The sequence below is a fragment of the Papaver somniferum genome, chromosome 5, assembly GCF_003573695.1.
Source record: "Papaver somniferum cultivar HN1 chromosome 5, ASM357369v1, whole genome shotgun sequence".
NCBI classification, from domain to species: Eukaryota; Viridiplantae; Streptophyta; class Magnoliopsida; order Ranunculales; family Papaveraceae; genus Papaver; species Papaver somniferum.
The window spans coordinates 143,584,182-143,605,900 of NC_039362.1; the positions used below are offsets into that span (position 1 = coordinate 143,584,182).

At 36.6% G+C, this 21,719-nt stretch overlaps 2 protein-coding genes across 2 annotated transcripts; one reads left to right on the top strand and one right to left on the bottom strand.

Annotated features, from left to right (window-relative positions):
- The first annotated feature begins 3,552 nt into the window (after positions 1 to 3,552).
- LOC113283033 (kinesin-like protein KIN-7E, chloroplastic) lies at positions 3,553 to 17,979 on the top strand. The gene is made up of 26 exons (XM_026532169.1): positions 3,553 to 3,879; positions 4,000 to 4,097; positions 4,682 to 4,771; positions 5,147 to 5,199; positions 6,185 to 6,250; positions 6,339 to 6,392; positions 7,369 to 7,428; positions 8,482 to 8,560; positions 9,872 to 9,939; positions 10,047 to 10,109; positions 10,255 to 10,359; positions 10,519 to 10,623; positions 10,827 to 10,934; positions 11,017 to 11,163; positions 11,904 to 12,086; positions 12,283 to 12,453; positions 12,971 to 13,186; positions 13,831 to 13,971; positions 14,060 to 14,185; positions 14,371 to 14,421; positions 14,512 to 14,559; positions 14,649 to 14,882; positions 15,051 to 15,740; positions 15,961 to 16,050; positions 16,626 to 16,689; positions 17,657 to 17,979. Exons 1-25 carry the CDS (start codon positions 3,644 to 3,646, stop codon positions 16,644 to 16,646), a joined length of 3,303 nt encoding a protein of 1,100 aa, XP_026387954.1. The 5' UTR covers positions 3,553 to 3,643; the 3' UTR covers positions 16,647 to 16,689; positions 17,657 to 17,979.
- LOC113283034 (aspartic proteinase Asp1-like) lies at positions 17,800 to 21,058 on the bottom strand. The gene is made up of 9 exons (XM_026532170.1): positions 20,629 to 21,058; positions 20,117 to 20,234; positions 19,554 to 19,783; positions 19,246 to 19,476; positions 18,888 to 19,029; positions 18,592 to 18,789; positions 18,400 to 18,472; positions 18,226 to 18,313; positions 17,800 to 18,127 (listed from the first exon to the last, which is right to left on the bottom strand). The coding sequence occupies exons 1-9, from the start codon at positions 20,844 to 20,846 to the stop codon at positions 17,989 to 17,991; spliced, it is 1,437 nt and encodes a 478-aa protein (XP_026387955.1). The 5' UTR covers positions 20,847 to 21,058; the 3' UTR covers positions 17,800 to 17,988.
- Between the last annotated feature and the right edge of the window lie 661 nt (positions 21,059 to 21,719).

Genomic DNA, 21,719 nt, shown 5'->3' on the forward strand with positions numbered 1-21,719 from the left:
CCATGATCTTATATTGGAGCCGTCCTCGGTTTCATAATATATAATCACAGATCTCAAATGTTCCGCGCACCTCGTGAGACAAGCACCTGACCCAAGCCGTCAAGTGTACCCTCCCATCCTTGGTCGGTGACCCGTCTCGAGTGGAATACCATTTACATGACCCAAATCTCTACCGATATAGTTTTCACTTAACCATTGTGGTTATCCGACAATGTGGTTTTCTAATTTGGCACCATTACAGTCATCCGAAGTTTCCTGGGAGGTCATCTGACCATCTCTGATTACTCTTGGCCGAGCATGCTTAACTGCAATTTTTTTTGCCAACTCTGAATCCTTGTGCTGAAAATCCATGTTATTAGTAAAGGTCATACCATTATTCGTACTCCATTCAAGAAACTTACCTACTAAACCGGAGTATTAAAAATTAAATGGGAGTCATCCTCGGCTTCGGAATATAAAACCCAGATCTCTGACGTTTTCTGCCACTCATGAGATCAGTACCCGACCCATCCCGTCGAGTATACTTCCTCACCCTCAAAAGGTGACCTGTCATCAGCTCTGACATCATTCGTGATGACCTCACCCTCCATTGATAATTTCCCTACTTAGCATTTCGGTTATCCGACAATGTGAAGTCTCCAATGTGAACCGCTACAGTCATCCAGTAGCTTCCCAGCAGGTCACCATTTGTGGATTACTCGCGGGCACGCTTAACTGCAAACATTTTTGTTAACTTTGGAGCAAATTATATTGAGAAAGCATGTTGTTTGTTTAGCATATATTATTATTTCTATTCCATTCGGTCAACCACTGTCGAAAATTGAGTATTAAAATCTCACCTCCTTATATTGGAGTCGTCCCAAGTTCCGAAATATATAGCCCGCAATATTCTTGGCCACACATGAGACCAGTATTTGACCCAACCTGTCCAGCGTACTCTTTCACCCTCGATAGGCGATGATTTGGTGTCATGGCTTATATGCAATTTATAAACAATTTATTGTATATTATTTGACTTATAAGAGATTTATAAAGTTGTTTTATTTCACAATTTTATACTAGTTTCATTCTTTTTGTTTTAAAATGTTGAAAACCAACTTTTAAAGTGGTTTCCCAATACTAGAAGTAGAAGCCCCTGCCGGACAACAAGTGGATAGTTTCAATACCATAAGCACTTCAGCTACTTCAAAAGTAGAAGTCAATCCCAAAAGTCAGAAGTAAAAAATTTGCTTTCATAATAAGAGCTTTTTTTTTTAAAAAGTGATTATGAAGTTAGTGTTCCAAGACATTTCATATTAATATTTCTTTTGCTTTCCCAAGTATTTGCTTAAAAAAATTCTAGTCACACGTGAATTTTCCATAAGCGGGTACTAAATTACATGAAAAGTTACGACCCATGAAATTTAACACCCTTGTAGTAGCCTTTCATGCTAGGAACTTTGAATTACAATTTATTGCATAATAAAGTCTATCCTCTCCTCTCTTAGATAAATAAAAAAACTCCAAGAAATCTCTTTTGTTAGCCCTAACTAGCTGGCTTTTTTATCTGAATTTTTCAGATAAGCTAGTTAGATCAAGGTACGGTAGCCTTAGTATTAATCATCGTCATTTTTATTGGATTTTTCCTTCACGTTATTGGTGATGTTTTCCTTCACTTTAATAGTGTTTCTCCTTCTTCACTCTTGTCGTGATTCTTTCGTCGTCCTTTTTATTTTTTACTTTTTTTGATTATAAATTACATAGCAGGCAAGCGAGCAACAAGCTGCGCCGCAAACCCTTTTTGAATTGCAAAACCTATCATTGTGATTATATTTTTTTTGTTCTCTAATAACGATTCTCCCATCTTCTTTAGTGATTACTATTTTGGGTATGCTTTTGATTTCGAAGTCTTGTTATGATTCGAATAAGATTAAACTTGATTTCAAAGTTGCGCGTGAAGTTGATTTATTGGAAGAAAATATCACTACCATCGGCTTTGAAGAATATGATAAGTTATATGTGCTAAACATTTAAATTGATTATTCAAACAACTCAAGGAGGCTTTCTTCACCACGGAAAATTGCTGATTTGGGGTAGGGATTTCGCATCAGAAAGATTGGGGTCAAGATGTGATATATGTGTTATCCTTGAAGTTTTCATAAATATGGATTCTCTGCAATTCAAAGTTGTCAATTCTATTGCTAGAATCTCGTCAATCAAGATTGCTTCTCATCTGTTGGATTCATCGTCTTAGAGGATACCACCGGTAATCAATTTCCTACATTAACGTCATATCCCGAGAATCAAGGAAACACAACTGAGGTATACTCTTTCAGCCTTTACACGTTCGTTGACATTATTACCATTACTCTCCGTTACCGCTTGCTAGATAATGTTACTGCGTGACTAGCATTTGCTGCTGCCGGATAAACCAATTTAAGAATAGGATAACATGCTCGATAAGGAATGAGTTCTAGTATCATAAGTGTTTCCTCGTAGGAACGCCCATGAATCAGATCGATCACCCTTTTTTTATGAAAAAGAAGATTTGTTAGACAAAATAGACAAAAGGGTGATTGACGGTTTAATCCTATATGTATCATATAGCTAAGAGTTCACATCGGCGGGAAGGTTTGATACCTCGATGTCGGCTCTTCGCCACATGAGACTGCCAAAAGTGAACCAACCCATTGGACTGCTACGAAAAACACTATCGGATTTCAAAGTAGCACGATCTAATTCAAAGATCTCACCGAGTCGAGCACGTCTAGCATATTTTTTCAGGGTAACAAGATCGAAATAACTGACTCCATTCAATTCACCGCCATAGAACTCAACAGTTACACCTACTTATTTGACTCGAAACATTAGCAAATCAATCGGATCCTGTGGCATTGCAAATAATATTCTATTTTTGTTTTCATATTGCTTATGCTGTCAAATCACGGATACTTTGATGACCAAAAAACAAACGAAAAAAAAGAAGGTAAAGGGATAAGTAGGCACACCTGTCTTAATAACACCTTTCAGTCAATGCAGCTCAAAAGACGAAAGCTTTGATAACTCACACTGTTTGGTGGAACTAAATATGAATGCCTGTTATGTTTCATCCCACGTACGGTAAGTGAAACATGTGCATGAATCCATGATCATTCCTTCGTAAACAAAATGATTGCTTGTTATGTTATTTTTGTGTTCGTCTATGACAAGAGGCACATGCATTTCTTTAGTTCTTTTTAGTAATCATTTTTTTACCTTATGGGATGATGAGAATCCGTAAAAATGTCCAAGGATGAAAATAATACTTTTATGGAATCGATGGTAAATACAGTTGGTGGTACTTGTTCTTAAATGAAGTTATTAAACGGTTTATTATTATGCTAGCTGTTCCCAATACTGTCCAGTCAAACAGATAAGGAAGACGACGGCACATGTGAGAAACACGTGACTCACCTGAACTGAGAACTGTCCCTCCAAACTCCTGAGTTAAATCGTGATTCTCTCTCGCACTAAAAGCTAAAATTAATTTCCCACCCTTTTTATGCTGACCATTTCTTTTCTTTACTAGCAAAAAATTGGAGAATCAGAATCTCATTTGGTAGTCTAATATCTCTGTGGGACGGACTACTCAGAAAAACAAAACAAAACAAAAAACAAAAATAAAATGTCTTCGTCGAGGTCTCAGAGATCCACCACCACCATCTTCCCTTTCCGATCAAGAAAACCACCAGTTCCGGTGGCTGCTACTCCGCCTTCTTCTTCAAAATCTGCTGGTGCTCGTCCTACAACTCCTTCTTCTACTTCTTCTTCTCGTCCACCACATAAACTCTCACCATCTCCTTCTGAAATCAGTAAGCCGAAGGAAAACGTCACTGTCACTGTTAGGTTTCGACCTCTCAGGTACCGAATCACTCACTCACTCGTTGACTGAGTCTAACTTGTTTTCGATTTCTGATTTTTTTTTCTTTTTTTTTCTCATTTTTTTGATTTTCAAATTTTGTATGTTTCCCTCTCTTTTAGTGCTAGAGAAGTAAAGAAAGGGGATGAGATTGCTTGGTATGCTGATGGAGATTACACTGTTAGAAATGAGTACAATACTTCAATTGCTTATGCCTTTGGTAAGTAGAAAATCTCACCACTTCCTTTACTACTTGTACATCTTCTTCTTGTGTTTATGGAGTTTCTAATTGAGTTGACTAATGTGAGTGGTACTCATAGTGTATTCAAATACAGTAGATCAAAAAACTAGTCAAATTAGGTTTGGAATCCCAAATCATTTTTTTTCTTCTTATTTTGGGTTGTATTTGGCAGTTTTCTTAATCTTAAGTTCATGTAGTAGTGCTTTTGACTAGTGATTTGATCCAATAATGGGTCAAATACCGATGTACCATTTTCAGGCATGCTGAGCCTTCTCGTTTCAAATCTCTGTGAACTTCTAATACATTTAGTGCAACTATTCTTTGTTTCACTGATGCATTACATTTTGAGTGTTGTTGCTTTGCCTTTAGAAGGGAAAAGTCGAATTGCTAGTTTAAGCTGCATTTAGATAACTTAATTTGATCAGTTGGGGACCTCGTGGTTACCAATTTCAAATTCCGCTATCTAATAGTTTCCTTTGTGGAATAGTAAATAGCCTACCATTTTTGCATATATCGGAATAGGAAAAACAACGATGAACCATTACCTGTTGTTTGTCTTGCAGATAGGGTATTTGGTCCAGCAACAACTACACGCCAAGTTTATGATATATCCGCCCAGCAAATTGTCAGTGGCGCCATGGAAGGAATTAACGGTGATTCTTTTTTCCTTAAGTACTCCTTAATGATTAATTAATCAATGAGATAGGTATCATGATTTGTTGTTAGATGTTTCCGTAGCTGATATAATTCCCCATTGGCAAGTACCCTGCCATGCTTGCCATATAGTGATTCGATTTAGACAATCTCCGCTCATACATAGCAACATCCCCAGTGACTCATAGGTCCTACCCATGCTCCCAGAAAGTACGGCCTGGTCTGAGTTCCCGCCCCTGAGGTTTATCCTAGTTGCAATTCCTTCCTTTCATGCAGTAAAGATTGATTTTTATTGCATCCATGCTCCATTGGCATGATTTTTCATTTGTTTTTCTTGGTACATTACTAATGATGTTTCCTCTTCTGTTTTGCAGGCGCAGTATTTGCTTATGGTGTTACTAGTAGTGGAAAGACTCATACGATGCATGTTAGTCACTTCTCTTAGTCTTTATCTGATTTAATCTTGAACTGGAAATAATGTTTATAATTCTGAAATAATAGAGCTTGGAAGCATGTATACTGTAAGTGTATTTTGTCCAAATTATTGGTGCATCTCTATCTTAAGCAAGGTAGATTCTGCGTCCAAATTCTTTTCAGATTCGTAACCAGGCCCATGACAATCCAAACCGCATATAACCTCCAAAAGAACTGTTTGATAGCTCTTTGTTGATGTTGTATAATCCTCTAAACTAACGACTGCACAGCAACTTCATTGTGTATCATATTTTCCTAGACACTTTGTACTTAAAATTTGAAATATAATGAACATATTTTTGGTGTGTAGATGCATATCTGCCAATGAAGTGGTGTATAAGAATAATTGTAGATTTATATGTTATTTGTCCGCAATTATAGAAGGAAGTTAAAGTTTACATATCTAGAATTTGTATTTTATTAGCACTAGTTGTTTATTTCTTTATTCTGCAGGGCGCGTAGATAGATTGATCTTGCATATCTTAGTTTCTGGACAAGGGTGACTAGTCTGTGCCACTAGTAATTGTTAATGCAAAAGTAAATTATATATCATTGGCACCAACTAGTGAAGAACAGTCAGTAGTGTGCGTCAAATGATTTCTAGGTTTATTAGAATCAGCTGCATAAATGCCCAATATCAGTTGTTCTTTCACTGATTTAACATTCCATATGAAACCTATTCTGAGCCTGAAGTTGATGTATAAGGGATTCCTTAAGAGTTTGAATCTTTTATAAGTGAATTTGTTTTCATAGTGATTTTTTAATTTTTAATTTCTTGTTTCTAGTCCTATTGACTCTGATCTAACTGCTGCTCCACATTTATGCTGGCAGGACTATCCATTTATTTATATTTGTCTGATTTCCTTCTATAGATGCCAAGAGCTGTAACTGTACAGCTTACACTTTTTTTTTTAATTGGTTGACTTTGTGCTCTACAGGGAGAACAAAAATCACCTGGAATCATTCCATTAGCAGTGAAGGATGTCTTTGGGATTATACAAGAGGTAATGTAAATAGTGTGTATCATCTGATAGTTGCATCATCCATGCATTTACTTGCGCCTTGTCTGACAGTGGTTACAATATGGCTCAGACACCTGGGAGGGAGTTTCTTCTTCGTGTTTCGTATCTGGAGATATACAATGAGGTCAGTATCACTACATTGTAACTTTTTGCTACCCTGAAGAAGATTCAAATATTTTATGAAGTAATCTATTAAGACTTTTAGAGGAAGCTTTACTGGTTGGTCCCAGATACCTGTCTCTTAGAGCAACTGCAGTGGTACGATCAAAACCAAAGACCAAATATCAAAAAAAGGACCAAATTTTGGGTTTAGTCCGTGTTGCTACGCTACGGTGCACGAGTAAAATTTAGTCGAGCGTACATTATACCCCCGCCTGATCCAGACGCACATATAATATCCGTCCCACCATCAGGCTCACATATAATGTCCGCCCCATTTTATTCAGGATCACATATAATGTGATCCCCACCATCAGGATCACATATAATGTTCGCCCCACCATCAGGCTCACATATAACATCCGCCCCACCATCAGGCTCACATATAATGTCCGCCCCCCATTTTGAAACCATCAGGCGCACTTTATACTTACGCCCCACTCCAAACGGTTATTATACCAACGCCCCACGCCAGACGGATTTTTAATCTCCGCTCGACCAAATTTGGTTTTGGTCTTGGTCCCAGACCAAATATAGTCTGGAATTTGAGTTTAGTCTGGTTTTTGATCTTTACTCTCTTCCACTACGTCATGTATTTGGACCAAATATTTGGGTTTAGTCGTCCATTGTGGACGCTCTTAGGGGACTATATGTTGCTCAATGGTGTCAGTTTGAAGTGTTACCAAGTCTCTGTGTCTGTTGTCTCAGTGTTTATCATCTTACCTTGAGCATATAAGACGACATAGTGCGGAGAAAATGGTTTTTGGCCTTCAAATCTATTAGTCATTTTTGTGGTGGTACCCTTAACAATCCCATCATACTAGAAAGTAGTACCTTTTCCATGAGATTGCTGGAGAAAGTTGAGCAACTTCATACATGCATCTTTAAAATATTTTTTGTGTTATTTCCCCCCCTAATATAGGGTATTTCTGCTTTTCCAGGTTATTAACGACTTGCTTGATCCAACTGGGCAGAACCTACGAATACGAGAAGATGCTCAGGTATTATTTTATTTTTTATATAGAAGTCTGACTCAGTAAGATTAAATGCTTGTTTGCTTTTGCTTTCATTTCTGCTGACTGCTGTACACGTATATTTAGTAAACCAAGGTGGATACCACGGAGATCTAAGTAAGATTAGATGCCAATTTCTGTTTACAGTAAGAATATGAACTAAGAATACTGGAGTTGTATGCCTTCATCTTAGTCTTAACCAACAATCCCACTGGAATAAATCCACACCATCACTTCATGGATGAAGATTATGAAGACTGCTTAGTCTCATAGGAAGTATAAGAACACCAAATTGGAGCCATGTGGGAACCACGTCATAGGCATAGGTTATTAGTTGGTACTAATGATGGAGACAAGTCGACATCTATGATGCATAACTCTTGAAGAAAGATATGCCAAACACCTCATGGATGACAAGTTAAACACACAGACCTTCCTTTAATTTCGCATTGGTGCAACTTTCTGAGGTTAGATGGCTTGTGTCCCCTTCAGCCCTTGTTAGTAGATTTGAGAATAGTTCTGAACCTTCAATCATCCACGGACTGCCTGTGTTACTTTGACTGGTACGTTAGAAACGACAAAGCCGTGATATATCCATATTTATTCTATGGAGATCAAACCGATGTTATGTTTTAACTTTTAATTAAACTTACTTAATAAATACTCCGTTATGCTGAAGTATGAACATCAGCATTCAAAGCCACTCCTCCACACAGCCTTTCCAGCATTCCATGGTTAAAGTAATAGTTAAAATACTGTGGGGATTTTATTTTCTATAAATTAAGTACCATGTTTGTCCATCAGTATATTTGTTGCTTAGAACCTAGGTTATCCGAGTAACCATAAGTAGAAAATGCGGGTACTCCTCTTAATTATTTGTTATTATGTTGGTGTTATGACGTTGAATCCTAGTCCCTTAATTTGTTTAGGAGTGTGCTGTTTGTCAATGTGTTCCTGCGTGTCAACTCCGTTTTTAGTTGCCTACCAGTTCCATTCAAAACTTTATCTGTTCTTAGTAGTTTAAGTTTTTCTTCTGGGCAGGGAACTTATGTAGAAGGAATGAAAGAAGAAGTTGTTTTGTCGCCTGCACATGCTCTTTCTTTGATAGCATCTGGTGAAGGTAATTCAATTTGACAATTAGTACCGCCAAAATCATGCATTGAAGTTGTCTAGTTAAAGGTTTTTCCTTATTAGCTTGATTCTTATCAGTTGGTGTTACTATCAAAATCAATCTCTTTTTAGATGACAACATCAACTCTATTTATCTTGATATATAGATCTTCAGAATGTCCTCAAGTTTTCTCTTACCACCACTATTCACATGAATTTTGCTTTTTTCATATAAAGCTTCAAACTGTAAAACAACCATCAATCACTTCTATTGGAATTTCCTTTTTTGTGGTTGAGTACGAAGAGACAGGAGACTAAGAAGGTATTGGTAAAAAATGAGCAAATCTGGAATATGTTGTCTCAGGATTGTTAGTGAACTGTGACCTTTGGTAATGCCAGTTTGGCGTCAATAGCTGTGTTTACCTATATTAAGAAAGAGAGTATGAACGATTTCGGTATGTTTTGCCACCCCTCTTAGTCACAATACTTCAGTAGCGGCGGAGTTCAAGGCTATTCAAGAGTTTGGAATGGCCAAGACTCGTAACCTAAGACGAGTGCAGTTGGAGTGTGACTCGATTCTTATTGGTGTGGCACTTGAGAAATAAATCCCATTGTTACGGGAAGGTTCCTTGTGCATTTGGAAAATTGTTTGGTAGACCTGAAGACTATCCAGTTTAGGTTCTCTCACATTTTTATATGCAGCAGATTCCTTGTGCTGACATTCTAGTTAAATGCGGGGCTCTAGCCTCAGCCACCTGTTTTATACGCTGTCTTACGGGGAGTGACAGGTATCTGTTATTTACCTACAGATTTGCATATTTTTCTTTTCTTTTTGGAGGTCTTGGTTTAACATTGTTCTCCTTTTCTATTTTTTCTTTTTCCTTATTAACAATACTCCTTTGGAAGAGTGATTATTATTATGACCCGAACATTCAGAAATGAGAGACAACTTTCTTAAACATAGAGGCCACAATAGAAAAATGTGAGTAGTATAATAGTATTGAGAAGATTGGAAAAAAATAGTAACTAAATAAAGCAAGTTATATGTTGCATTGACTCCGAAGAGAGGTAGTAATGAAGTCATCGATGAGGCTGAACTGGTGCCAGTATGCAAATGATATCATTTACATTGTCAAGCACTATGTATGGTGATTGCCAGCTGTATGCATATCTTATTTCTCTATGTATTGAACACATCTTGTTTTGTTATATTTATTCTTCCCTTAAATGTCTGGATCCTCGGTGGTCTGTCTCTCAATTCATCCTAGACTGAGCCATTGAAAGTTAAGATGCTGATTTGCCAAGTCCCACTTTTTTGCAGAGCATAGACACGTCGGTTCTAATAATTATAATTTACTTAGCAGTCGGAGCCACACTATCTTCACGTTGGTAATTATCCAGCTCGTATTCATGTGTTTGATAACACTGTATTCTGTGCATATTTAGATGGTTGATATTCATATTTTTTAATTTATGATTGACTACTTGCTTCTCAGACAATCGAAAGCAGTTCGCGAGGTGATAATCACATGGAGGAAGATGTAGCTTTATCCCAATTGGTAAACTTCTTTGTTTATGCAAACGAGTCATCCTTTTAATTGTGTCGTCTGCGTGCAATTTGACAGTACCATCTACTTTCCTAATGTCTTCTCATTGTAAGTTTTGATTTTGTTTGTGTTATACAAACTTGGTTCTCCTTTGCAGAATTTAATTGATCTTGCAGGGTCTGAAAGTTCTAAAGCTGAAACGATTGGGCTGCGTAGAAAAGAAGGTTCATACATAAATAAAAGCTTGCTTACACTTGGCACTGTAAGAAATGTCTTCTTGATCTTTGTTTCATCATGTCAAACCTATGGTGTCTATGGTTAACCTCACGAGTTATGTGTTGGTGTAGAGCCTTCTTTCTGTTTACTTAAATAACTATCAAGAGAACCAATTCATCTCCCCGCTTAATGGATTTCCTTGCAGGTGATATCCAAACTAACTGATGCCAAATCTACACATATTCCATATCGAGATTCTAAACTGACACGTGTGTTGCAGTCCTCTCTTAGTGGTCATGGACGGGTTTCAGTAAGTTAGAACATTACATGTAAACCATATACAGTATATTTGTATTTGTATATCTATTTATTTTGTCATGTCATCGTTTAATTATTCCCATCTTCTACCACTTTGCGATCAGTATCTAGAGGCTTAAACGTATGCAGTTCTTATGTGTCCTGCAATTGCTCTTTCATGTAAATTAACTTGCTTTCTACCCCTCTGTTTTGTAGCTTATTTGTACTGTCACTCCTGCCTCAAGCAATACCGAGGAGACACACAACACACTTAAATTTGCCCATCGTAGCAAGCATGTGGAAATTAAAGCTTCTCAAAATAAGGTGATGTTCTAGTAATTACTATGGAAATGGCAGAACTTTAACCAAGGGTTGGTGTAATGACTGTAATTATTGCTCTTACCAGATACTGGATGAGAAATCTGTAATTAAAAAGTATCAGAAGGAAATTACTAGTTTAAAAGAAGAGCTGCAGCACTTGAAGCAGGGAGCAACGGAGAAACCTTATGCTGTTGCTTCCAACCCGGAAGATCTTGTTAGTCTGAAGCTTCAGGTTGGTTCATTAAATATACATGAAAATATGTGATCTACTTTGCTTGTGCAGTTTAATTGACTGAATCTTTAGTAGATAAGTAACTCTACTGTAGTTTATCAGAATCTGGAACATAATGTACTTGCACTATTTTAACGTTTCCCATTTTTGTGCATCTTCTCTTATTGTTAATTTATATACCTTATATACCTTCCTAGAAAAAGAGTCTCCTATCTTTTCATTTGTGAAGTCTCATGTTGTTTTTTTATATATTAGGCATTTTGATTACTTAGCTTAATGTATGTATCACTAGGACAACAACTACACCGTTTTTGTTTTGTTTGGTGATACTTCGTGATCCTTTTGCAGCTTTAGATCCCTATAGTATTCTAATCTGGTCTTGGAAGATTGTATTCTGTTGATGCATGGGCTTGTTATGATTTGTAAACTTGTTTGTATATGTGGCAATACTGGATATTATTTGATTACAAATGTCAATTTATGGAATCTAAAACTAATATTTGGAGCATGTGTGAGTCTGTCTTTTTCGCAATTTGTGTATGTGCCAACCTCAGTACTGTTGCTTCACTGTTCTCTCGCAAGATCGTTATGTACATAGATGCCCTTTTCACTGTAATAAAGAAGCAATTTTTGGTATTTGACTCTCCTTGGCATGCATCGATGGTATTCCAGGCAATACAAATTGGTACTTCCATGGTCCATCACTTGCTTTCTAACTGTTTGTTTCTCTGATTTAAAAGACCGAAGCTGGTCAAGTTAAATTGCAGTCACGATTAGAAGAGGAGGAGCAAGCTAAGGCAGCTTTAATGGGGAGAATTCAACGGCTGACAAAGCTAATCTTGGTTTCCACAAAAAACACTTTATCATCAAGTACCCCTCAAAAGACGGGTTATAGACAAAGACACTCCTTGGGAGAAGACGAGGTTAATATGTTGCTTCAAAACATTTCTTGTACAATATATTAAAATGTTTATTCAGAGTATTCTAAACACTTAATATAGTTATCTTCAAGAAAATCAAACTTTTGGAATGGATTTTTCTCTCTTTCACAACTTAATGAATAGCCGGCTAGCTGTTTTCTACTTTGTTATGCCTTATTTTTATTTTTTTTGTATGCAGCTAATATATTTGCCGGATAAAAAACGAGAGTACATTATTGACGATGATGCCACTAGTATGGATTCAGAATTTTCAGCAGAAGCAAGGTATGATGCCAACAATGTCGATGAGTTGGTCAAACGTGATAAGAAGAGCAAAAGGCATGGGATGCTTGGATGGTTTAAACAGCGGGTTAGTTTCCTAGATATCTTCTCTTTATTATTTTTGCTCTTTGCATTCGATATGCAGGTCAGCTTTTGTGGGTGGAAAGAGAAAAGAGGAAGGACAAGATTATAAGAAATAGGGTTCGTGACTTTATTGGTCAACCATCTACTGGTTGGCATTTTTAGCTTTAGTTACGAGGACATCCAACATTTCCTGTTAGTTGGTGTAACAAAGTAATTTCAAAAAACCACCTGTGGCAAAGATTTTATAACCTCTCAAAAAAACTGTACTTGCATTTGTTGGACATTCCTGAGATAGTTTTAGGCCCTTTTATCTTTGAAAATATCTGGAAAACCATGATCCTCTACAGCTTATCAAAGGGAAAGAAATTAGATGAATTAATCCTATTTGTTAAGTTGACATCACTAAGCTCATTAATCACTTTGGATGTTAATATTAATATATCTCCATAGTGTAGATTCATGTTGAAGCGTGGCATGTTAGAAACTAATGGGTTCTTGGCATACTATGACTTGCTTTTCAGAAGCCGGAGAACCTTTCTGGATTATCATCTAGTGAAAGCTCCGTTGGTGGCTCACCAGCAACGTCTTCGAAGTCATCACAACATAAAGTATTAGTGACTGACATGAGGGATGGACAGAGAATGTCTGTTGGCAGAAGAGGGGATGATCCTTCGGTAGCAGACACATTTCGTGAAAGAAACCAAGCGGGTGACTTGTTTAGTGCAACTGTACCATCGGTGAGGGGAAGTTTCTATTTTTACTTTATCCTGTCAATAGTGCTGTTTATCAAAATGTGCATCTCTTTTTCGACTTGTCAAATCATGATCCAAAAATTTCGTCAACACGGACTAAAATTGACTGCTAATTTTACTTTCGGGCAAGTCTTATATGGTCGAGGGAGGGCACCTACACTAACTTAGTTAGACTGAAATATCTTCAAAAGTTATTATGTTTTATCTATTAGCTTCCAGTTATAAAATATCTAGGATGAGACTGGTCTCAAATAGTAAAGAAATATGTTTGTTCAAAAGTGTATTGTGGATAATTTGCTAAGGAATATATGTAGCTCGTAGTCAATGTGGGATTGAAACTTCTACTATATACTACTTTGTTCTCTTTGGGGTGATAAATACTTGTAACTCATTCAAGGTGGACAAAGTGAAATGAAGGCCCTCATGAGACTATTCATCAAGGAGATACTTTCTCCACCCTATCCCAATTTAACAGGGTTAGGCCTGCTTGGTAGGCCAAACTGCGTGTCCATCAGAAATGAATATGGTTATATTGTAATTAAACTGAGTCAAAAGGATATAGGTTCTGCACATATATCATTTTTCCAGATTACAGGTATCTGCATACTTACTTAAAAACATCTTTGCAGACTGGAACTACAATTACAGATCAAATGGATCTACTCCGCGAGCAGGTAAAAACGTTAGCAGGGGAGCTAGCCTTGTGTATCAGTTCTTCTAGAAGGTTGTCAGAGCAAGCAGCTAGTGACCCCGAAGATTTGCATCTTCAGGCATGCGATCTTCCTCTTTCATTCTAACTTCATGGCCGTAGTTCTAAATCTTGGCATGATTTCATAAATTTTGGGCTGGTTGTAACAGGACCAATTGCGGAAGCTTAAGAATGAAATCAGTGAGAAGCAGGGCCATATGCATGAACTTGAACAACTGATGCTTGGGTCTATTGAGTCTACACCACGTGCATCAAATAACATTGAGATGTCTCAGGTAATGGGATACGCAGGTTAAGATAAAAAAAAAATGTTTCCTATTTAATTAGCAGAGACAACATTTCAATTAGGACATACACTGTATTAAGGTTCCCATTTGTAGTACCTGAATAAAAGTCAGTTGGGTGTTATTTGCTATGTGTCATAGTACCACTTCTCTAATGAATAAGTTACACTCTTCAGGCACTGTCAAAATTTGCTACTCAACTAAATGAAAAGACATTCGATCTTGAGGTTTGTGAATCACATTTTCTTGGTTATTTTGTGAGTTTTAGCTATGATTACTAATTGATTCATACTTCTTATGTCTTGTCATCAATGAAGATTAAATCAGCAGATAACCGAATACTTCAAGAACAGTTGCAGATGAAGGTTGGATTCTACAGATGATCTTCATGTTTTTGCATATGTAGTATGAACCTGCTGAGTGCTAATGCTCACTTTATCTTCAATTTTATCAGATGTCTGAGAATGCTGAGATGCAGGAAACCGTGCTTCTGCTAAGACAACAGCTTGATTCTTTGTTAGTTAACAACTCTGGCCAGGCAGGTAATCTGGTTGCATCCACGAATTGTTCCTCAGAGCAGTCTCGAGAAAATAGAGAATCAAAAGTTGAAATTGGTTCATATGAAGAAGGCTCAAGTAGGTGCAAGTGCAATACTGATAAGTCTTTGAGTTCTCAAGTCCTCAAGCAAGTTAGTATTTCCACTTTTTTTAATCCATGTTACATTCATAAGTAACTCATCAGTCTGATGATCTCTTTAGTTATCTGATCAACGTTACAATGTACTTCTGGGTTGGGATAACTTGTATTTATCCTGATGTTAGACTCATCTATGTTTATTTCACTGTGTCTGAATCAGGATGCTGAAATAAAGAATCTTAAGCAAGATAATGCGAAGCTTACTGAAGAAAGGGATGGATTTGCAACGGACAACCAAAATCTGGCCGAGGAAGCCTCATATGCCAAGGAGTTGGCTTCAGCAGCTGCTATTGAGCTTAGAAATTTGGCAGAAGAAGTAACTAAACTTTCCTATGAGAACGCAAAATTGACTGGCGAATTGGCTGCAGCAAAAGAATCAGCTTACTGTAGAGCTAATGCATTATCGAGAAATCCAGAGGATGGGATGTTAATTGAGGAGTTGCAGAACGAGCTTATTGCGAGATACCAAAGAGAAGCTTCTTTGGAGGCTGCTTTATCTGAGAGAATCAGAAGAGAAAGCGAGCTGGAGAAAAGATTGGATGAAGCAAAGCAACATGAAGAAGATTTAGAAAATGAACTTTCAAACATGTGGTTGCTTATCGCAAAAATGAGGAAAACTAGCATTGATCCTGAAGATTCGTACCTGGAGGGGGAACAAAAAATAAATGTTCCCCTCAAAAGCGCACAAAACGAATACCCTTCCTCAAATCATGCCCGAAATGGAACTTCCGAACCTGGCGTAAGTTGTGGCTACATGGAGGAATTAAGTACATTGGAAGAAACAAGAGCTGGCTATGAAACAGAAAAGAGAAGGTGTAGAGAGCTAGAAAGCATTATTTCCAAATTAAAGGTACAAACGTCTAGAATGCCTTTAATCATTCTGACACCTAAGTTCTTTTTGTGTTTTGGTATAGTAATCGTGTCTTCTAATAGCCATTGGCTGAAGGAGAATATTCATTAACATAATGTTGACATGCATATCTAATTGAAGTGATACTTTCTTGAGGTCACTTTGCTTGTCAGAAACAGAGCAAAGATACAAAGTACTCATACAGTTGATTCATTTTCAGGGCCAAGATCTCAATGGCCTAGATATTGCTGCTCTTGAAGAACTTCAGGACCTTCATGTTGAGGCAATCACAAAGATTTGTCATGCGAAGGTAATGTTTCTTTGTCCACTTTCTTTTTTCCTTCTCTCTGAAAATACTTTTCATGGCTCCCATTACTCATGTATAACAGTTAGTAAGTTCTGTTATGTATCACTAGGTAGAGAAAAAATGGTGTAAAATACTGTTCCACTAAAGAGGAGTAGATTTACTGTCATTTTCATTTAAACTTCACTTCTGAATTCAAATTGATTAAATTAGGAGATTGGACCCATCTCATCCTAGTCTCACTCCTTTTTAAGTATTATATAGACTGTTGCTATTTGATAGATATTGTGCTCTACATTTAAAAAGGAAACAATACATGATTTTCCAATTTAAAGAAAAATATCATGAATATCGTTTACTTTGACATATTCAATTTATGTTCCGGAGATAACTTTATTATTATTATTACTTGTCAAATAAGTTGATTAATTTAACCAGATAAATTCTGTTAACTTTTGTTGATATAGTTGTTTCTTCCGTGCTTGATTTTTCAAATTATGTAAATACTTATTCGAGGAATTTGTCTTCTGTTATTTGATGGGATAATAATAAGTAACTCTTGTCTGGTTTAACATGTGTAGTGTGCAAATCATGTCTTATAGCATTTCAAGGTTACACTACACCACCAACACTTAGAGGAATAAGGTTTCTTTCTCTCTTTTCCTTTCTTATTTTTTTTATTTATTTTATGGCGGGAGCCTTCTTACATTCTAGTATTTATGAACAATATCCACTAAATTTGTTTGAGTTCATTTGAATACTTCATTTTTCTAAATGATGATGGAAGTCATGGAACTGCCTTCATTTTTATAATCATCATTATAACATGAATTCAACGGTTACATTCCAAGACATGAGATGTCCCAAACAGTAAGAACTCCTAGAAATGTGAAGAACACTCTTGCATATCTAAGCACATCTACATTCCTTGGGCTTCACCTGGAAACCAAGCAATATGTTGCGTAGTCGTGTTGGTGTCAGTTTCTGTATTGGTCAGAAGTGATTTATATATCTTCCCTACTTGGCTTGCTCAACAGCTCAAAACCATGTGTTTGTTTTAGAATTTGCTTTATGAATTTGCTTACGTTTATGAATTTGCTTTTAGACCGTGCAGTAACCATGTGGAATTTGCTTCTTTCGCTATCACCATAGTACGAATGCGTAAAGGCATTCTTTACTTGTATGTGAAAAGTTATTCGTTGCCTCAGAAAGTAGAATTTCCAGGCTCACGCCAATTTATGGCAGCCCTATTACAAAGAATATGCATTTGGGAGAAAGTACTATGATGCCTACTTATCTTTAAAGCTTTAACTATTAAATCCACAAGGATTCTCTATAAGATGCTTTACTTATCATGGTTTGCATCTCTTAAAAGTTTCCTAGAGAATCTTCAAGGTTTGATCATAAACTCTTTCCATACTGTCTACCAAGAATTATTCCTTTCCTAAAGATTACCCTTTAGGCCTGGACTGTTCATCTTTTACGCTTCATATGTTCATCTTTTACCAAGAATAACATTCTAGTCATTAAAATAATCATTTTGTTTTCTAATGGATATTTTTTTTCAATTGAATTACACCGTTCTGATGAATGAATGTTTCTTCTGCTGCAGGGTTTTGGGAGGTTTGATGAGCAACTGTACAGTCATGCATGTATAAAGCTAACCAGAATAATCCACCAACTAAATCGGTTAACTCGGTTCAGTAGTACCTAACTCCTTTTCATCTCTCTCAATTAGGGGCAAAACACCAAAACAACATGTACTGACATTTTTTATTTTCATTCATTTATTTATTTTTGCTACTATATGTAATCAACATAATTCTACAATGTCTGACAATTATTTGCACATGTACAACTTTTTATGTAAAGCAGAACAACAAAAGCTCATGTCCCCATTTTTACACTGTCCTCCTATGTGAGAGAGCTGCTCCACTTCCCACTTCATTTACGTAGTTCATCTTTTTTATGTGATTCTTCATACTCCTTTTGGAAACTAGAAGCTTCAGGACCATAATCTTCTGTTAGTATATCTAGACTGGCGGTATCAAGTTGAGATAAGTCTTCTTCTTCACGATCAATGCTGTCAGATTGAAAACAAAGAGAGAAGAAAAGAATAAGGATGATGAGAATCCTTAACGGGATATTAGAAAGGAAAATCACAAGAGGGCAATTCCAGACTTGGGAAGCCTGTCACAATTTGCAGTGGCCCATCCAATCTCCTGCTTCTCGTTGTCATATATCACCATTTGATCTTGGAAAAAGTTGTCTGTGAGGAAAAATAAAATAAAAGATTGTAGTTAGGAATCTAATTCTGCAAGATACATTTGTCATCTATGTCTGTTTCCTTCTCACCTCCAATAAGGTTGAGATCTTCCAATCCAATTTCAGTACCATTAAGTATCCCTGAGCAGACATTGCCGTGTTCCTGAAATAAAGAGCGCAAAACATTGATTTGGAGCACACTATATGTTCTCTTTGACATCTGAAATAATATTTATAAAGAATAAGTAACTTAAAAAGTGTTCAACTAGGGATAATACTCACACTAACAATCAAGTAAGATTCAGGGGGTATTTCCATTCGCTGTGCTTTCTTGCCATTCACAAAGCTTAGGATTACTGGTTTGAAGTATTTCTTGACTTCGGTAATGGATTTGAATGCTTTCGCGCCTTTCCAGCAAATAGACAATGTCTCATCCGCAGCAGTAATTTTCAGTGGTGTCTTTGTTAAATCTTTCATTATCTGAAAAACAAACAATGGAAAATGAAATGTCAAGAATCAGTCCTCTTGTGCAGGCAGCTCTGGAAAAGATTGGGATCCTGTAGGTTTCTAAAGCTTACAGAAGAAATGAGAGCGTTGTAAGCCTGAGAGTTAAAATAGGTGTAGGAGCTCCCACTGTCAAAAACAACATGAAGATCCTTCACACTAATAGACTGCTTTCCAAAAAAGAGTTCTGCTGGCCCTGGCGAGTAGTGATTTTGGCTGAAAATAGAAAAGAATTGAACATAAAATCGTTAGTAAGATCAATGTCAACAGATGCATCCAAGGCTATATTTTCGTTCAATCATTTTAAACGTAATCAGCTGTCACTGCAGTGTGTTTCTGAACATCTTAGATGCCTAAGATTTTAGGCATGATTCACCCACAAAAATTGGAGACCAAAATTGGATATAGAAGAAAAGAAATTGAACTACATACTTCTTGGGGTCACGTGACATTGGTGTCCAAACTACTCCAGAAGATGGTACAAGATCGTCTCCAAAGAAGAGAAAGCCTCCACCATTGCTACTGAAGCAGTGGCCAATAACATTTCTTACTATCCCTATACGTTGAAGCTGAGAAACAACGCTGCTTTTCCCTCTGCCAAGACCTAACACTCCATCTGTAGGAGAAGTAGTTCCGCTAGAGCCCTCTTGATCAAATCCACAACTGCAAACAAGAACATGTTACTGAAGAGAAACAACCATTTCTATGATTTAGAAACATGATTTGTAGAGCTAACCTACCCAAAAAACAAGCGGGGTCCAACTAGTGATCCATTGGAAGAGCGAAGGGGGAAAACATCTTTGACAAGGAGACCCTGAGAAGAACCTTGATCTGCATACTCAACCTCATAGTCACAATGATCAGTTGGTTTCTCACATTGGTGATCTTCGAGAGCGCGCACAATTGCACAAATGGGGTCTGGGCAGAGGATGTGGCTGTTCTCGATTAAACGGTACAATGGGTGAGGAACCTGTTCACAAAAGAGAGAAATAAAGATGGTGTGTCCGTTTAAGCAGATGTCATTTTAGTATAGACTATGATGGTTTACGAACCTAAATTTGAGGAAGATAATAGGTAGCAATAAAAATGTATCCATCTTTCTAATTAATAGTAAAAAACATAATTGCAACAACGATGACAATGATGATGATACTGCTATGATCCTAGATTGAGTACGCAATTAACGCTGTTAACCTGCATATACTTCTTTATCGACACAAAGTTATTGCATATTCATTTTCCACGATCTGTGAGTCAGGTGCCAACGTATTCGACAGGATTAACTAAATGAACAAGATCTCACCTCTGGACATTGCAGACAGGGGGCATCACAATGAAGCCATGTAAGATCGCTGCCTGTGTCTATATCAAGGTAGAATGGTTTGGGTGGATATCCAATTCTGATGTCCACATAGTAATAACTACAAACCGAAACACAAGAACAAAAACATATAAGAAATGACATAAAATGAGCAGCAAAAATTAGAATATCTTAAGGACCAGATATTTTAGCTGAATCTTAGTCTAAATTAATGGGATATGAGAAATTTTAGCTGAAAAAAAAAATGACCTTAAAAAATGTAACAAAAATAATCATAGAAAGACAGTAATAAAACCCTAATTAAAATGGGTTTTAAGAATCAGGAAAACCCTTATTAACCAAAATTTCAAAGAACAAGCTTAGAGAAATGAAATTGAAGAAGGAAACAACACGAATTAACAAAAACCAGATGAAATTCAAGAATCAAATTCTCTAGTTTTTCATTTTCTACCTAGTAATGAGATCAACCAGAAGATAGTTGTTGAAATACATACCCAACAGGATAGACATTTCCAAGAACAGGGTAAACAGCAGAAGTACCAACAAGAGTTGGAAATGGTGAAGAATTAGATTTAGCTTGTTTCCTCCACTTCAACTCTTGATCTCCAACTACAAAACAACCTGGAAGAAATGCAGCCAAAACCAAAACCAATGCCAAGTACAGTACCACCAATTTCATCCCTCCCATATTGCATTTACCCTCTCCTTTCATCTCTCTCTTGAATACCAGAGAAATCAAATGTGGAATCCTTTATTATATAGTGCTCAGAAGAGAAGGGAACAAATAGTATTTGTTTCCTAGTGATTGATACAGACTTACAGAGAACAAAAACCGCGTTTGGTTCAAATATGGTAATAAAAATGTTGTTGGCATTATTACAAACTTGTAGGCTACTTTGAAGACGGGAACACGGAAGGAAGAACCAAACTAGCAAATAATTCGAGGCTCGTAAATATAGGCAACAGTAAAGTGCACCTAGCATAAAGGGACAACTCAAGGGTCTTTGTGATGTAATCTATGGCTTTTGTAATTTGGAAAAGATAAGGGCGGCTGTTAAAATAATACTCTTTCCATCTCAAAATAATAGTTCGGTTTCATATACGGTGGTAGTTGTGAAATTAATATATTGTTTTTTTTTCCTTTTCCTGGATCTGAATTCGCTCATTGCATATGTGAATTCTGGAACTGATTTATTGTATGTTATTCAAAAAATATTAATCATGATCCGATTTTAAATAGATATGTGTCTAATTGTACAATGATTTATTATATCTGACTCAAAAGTTGTTAAATAATATGTGATTTCAATTAGATATATGTCCAACTAGCCAGGTTCAGTCATTCAAAATTATATTTGATTCAAATGTTTTCGAGTTTTTTTTTCCTTTTTTTTTTGAAACCCTATACTAGTGGTCCTTTTTTTTATACAAACAAAACAATATAGGGCAAATTAATAAAGTGTCCTGCTTCAAACCATATAATTAATAAACCGGCCAAACTTTTAAATTCTTTTAGAAACTGGCCTTTCTGTTAGAGTTGACACCTGGGCCCACCAGATCGGTCAGCTGCGTTGAATAAGTCAAA

Bases quoted from the DNA above. Each gene is read 5' to 3' on its own strand.
- LOC113283033 (XM_026532169.1), top strand. From the start codon at position 3,644: ATGTCTTCGTCGAGGTCTCAGAGATCCACCACCACCATCTTCCCTTTC. The intron at 4,772-5,146 runs GTGATTCTTTTT...TCTGTTTTGCAG, and splicing joins CGCCATGGAAGGAATTAACG to GCGCAGTATTTGCTTATGGT. The intron at 11,164-11,903 runs GTTGGTTCATTA...CTGATTTAAAAG, and splicing joins TTGTTAGTCTGAAGCTTCAG to ACCGAAGCTGGTCAAGTTAA.
- LOC113283034 (XM_026532170.1), bottom strand. From the start codon at position 20,846: ATGAAAGGAGAGGGTAAATGCAATATGGGAGGGATGAAATTGGTGGTA. The intron at 18,314-18,399 runs GTGAGAAGGAAA...TTTTCCTCACAG, and splicing joins AGATCTCAACCTTATTGGAG to ACAACTTTTTCCAAGATCAA. The intron at 18,128-18,225 runs GTCTGGAATTGC...TCAATCTGACAG, and splicing joins AATTGTGACAGGCTTCCCAA to CATTGATCGTGAAGAAGAAG.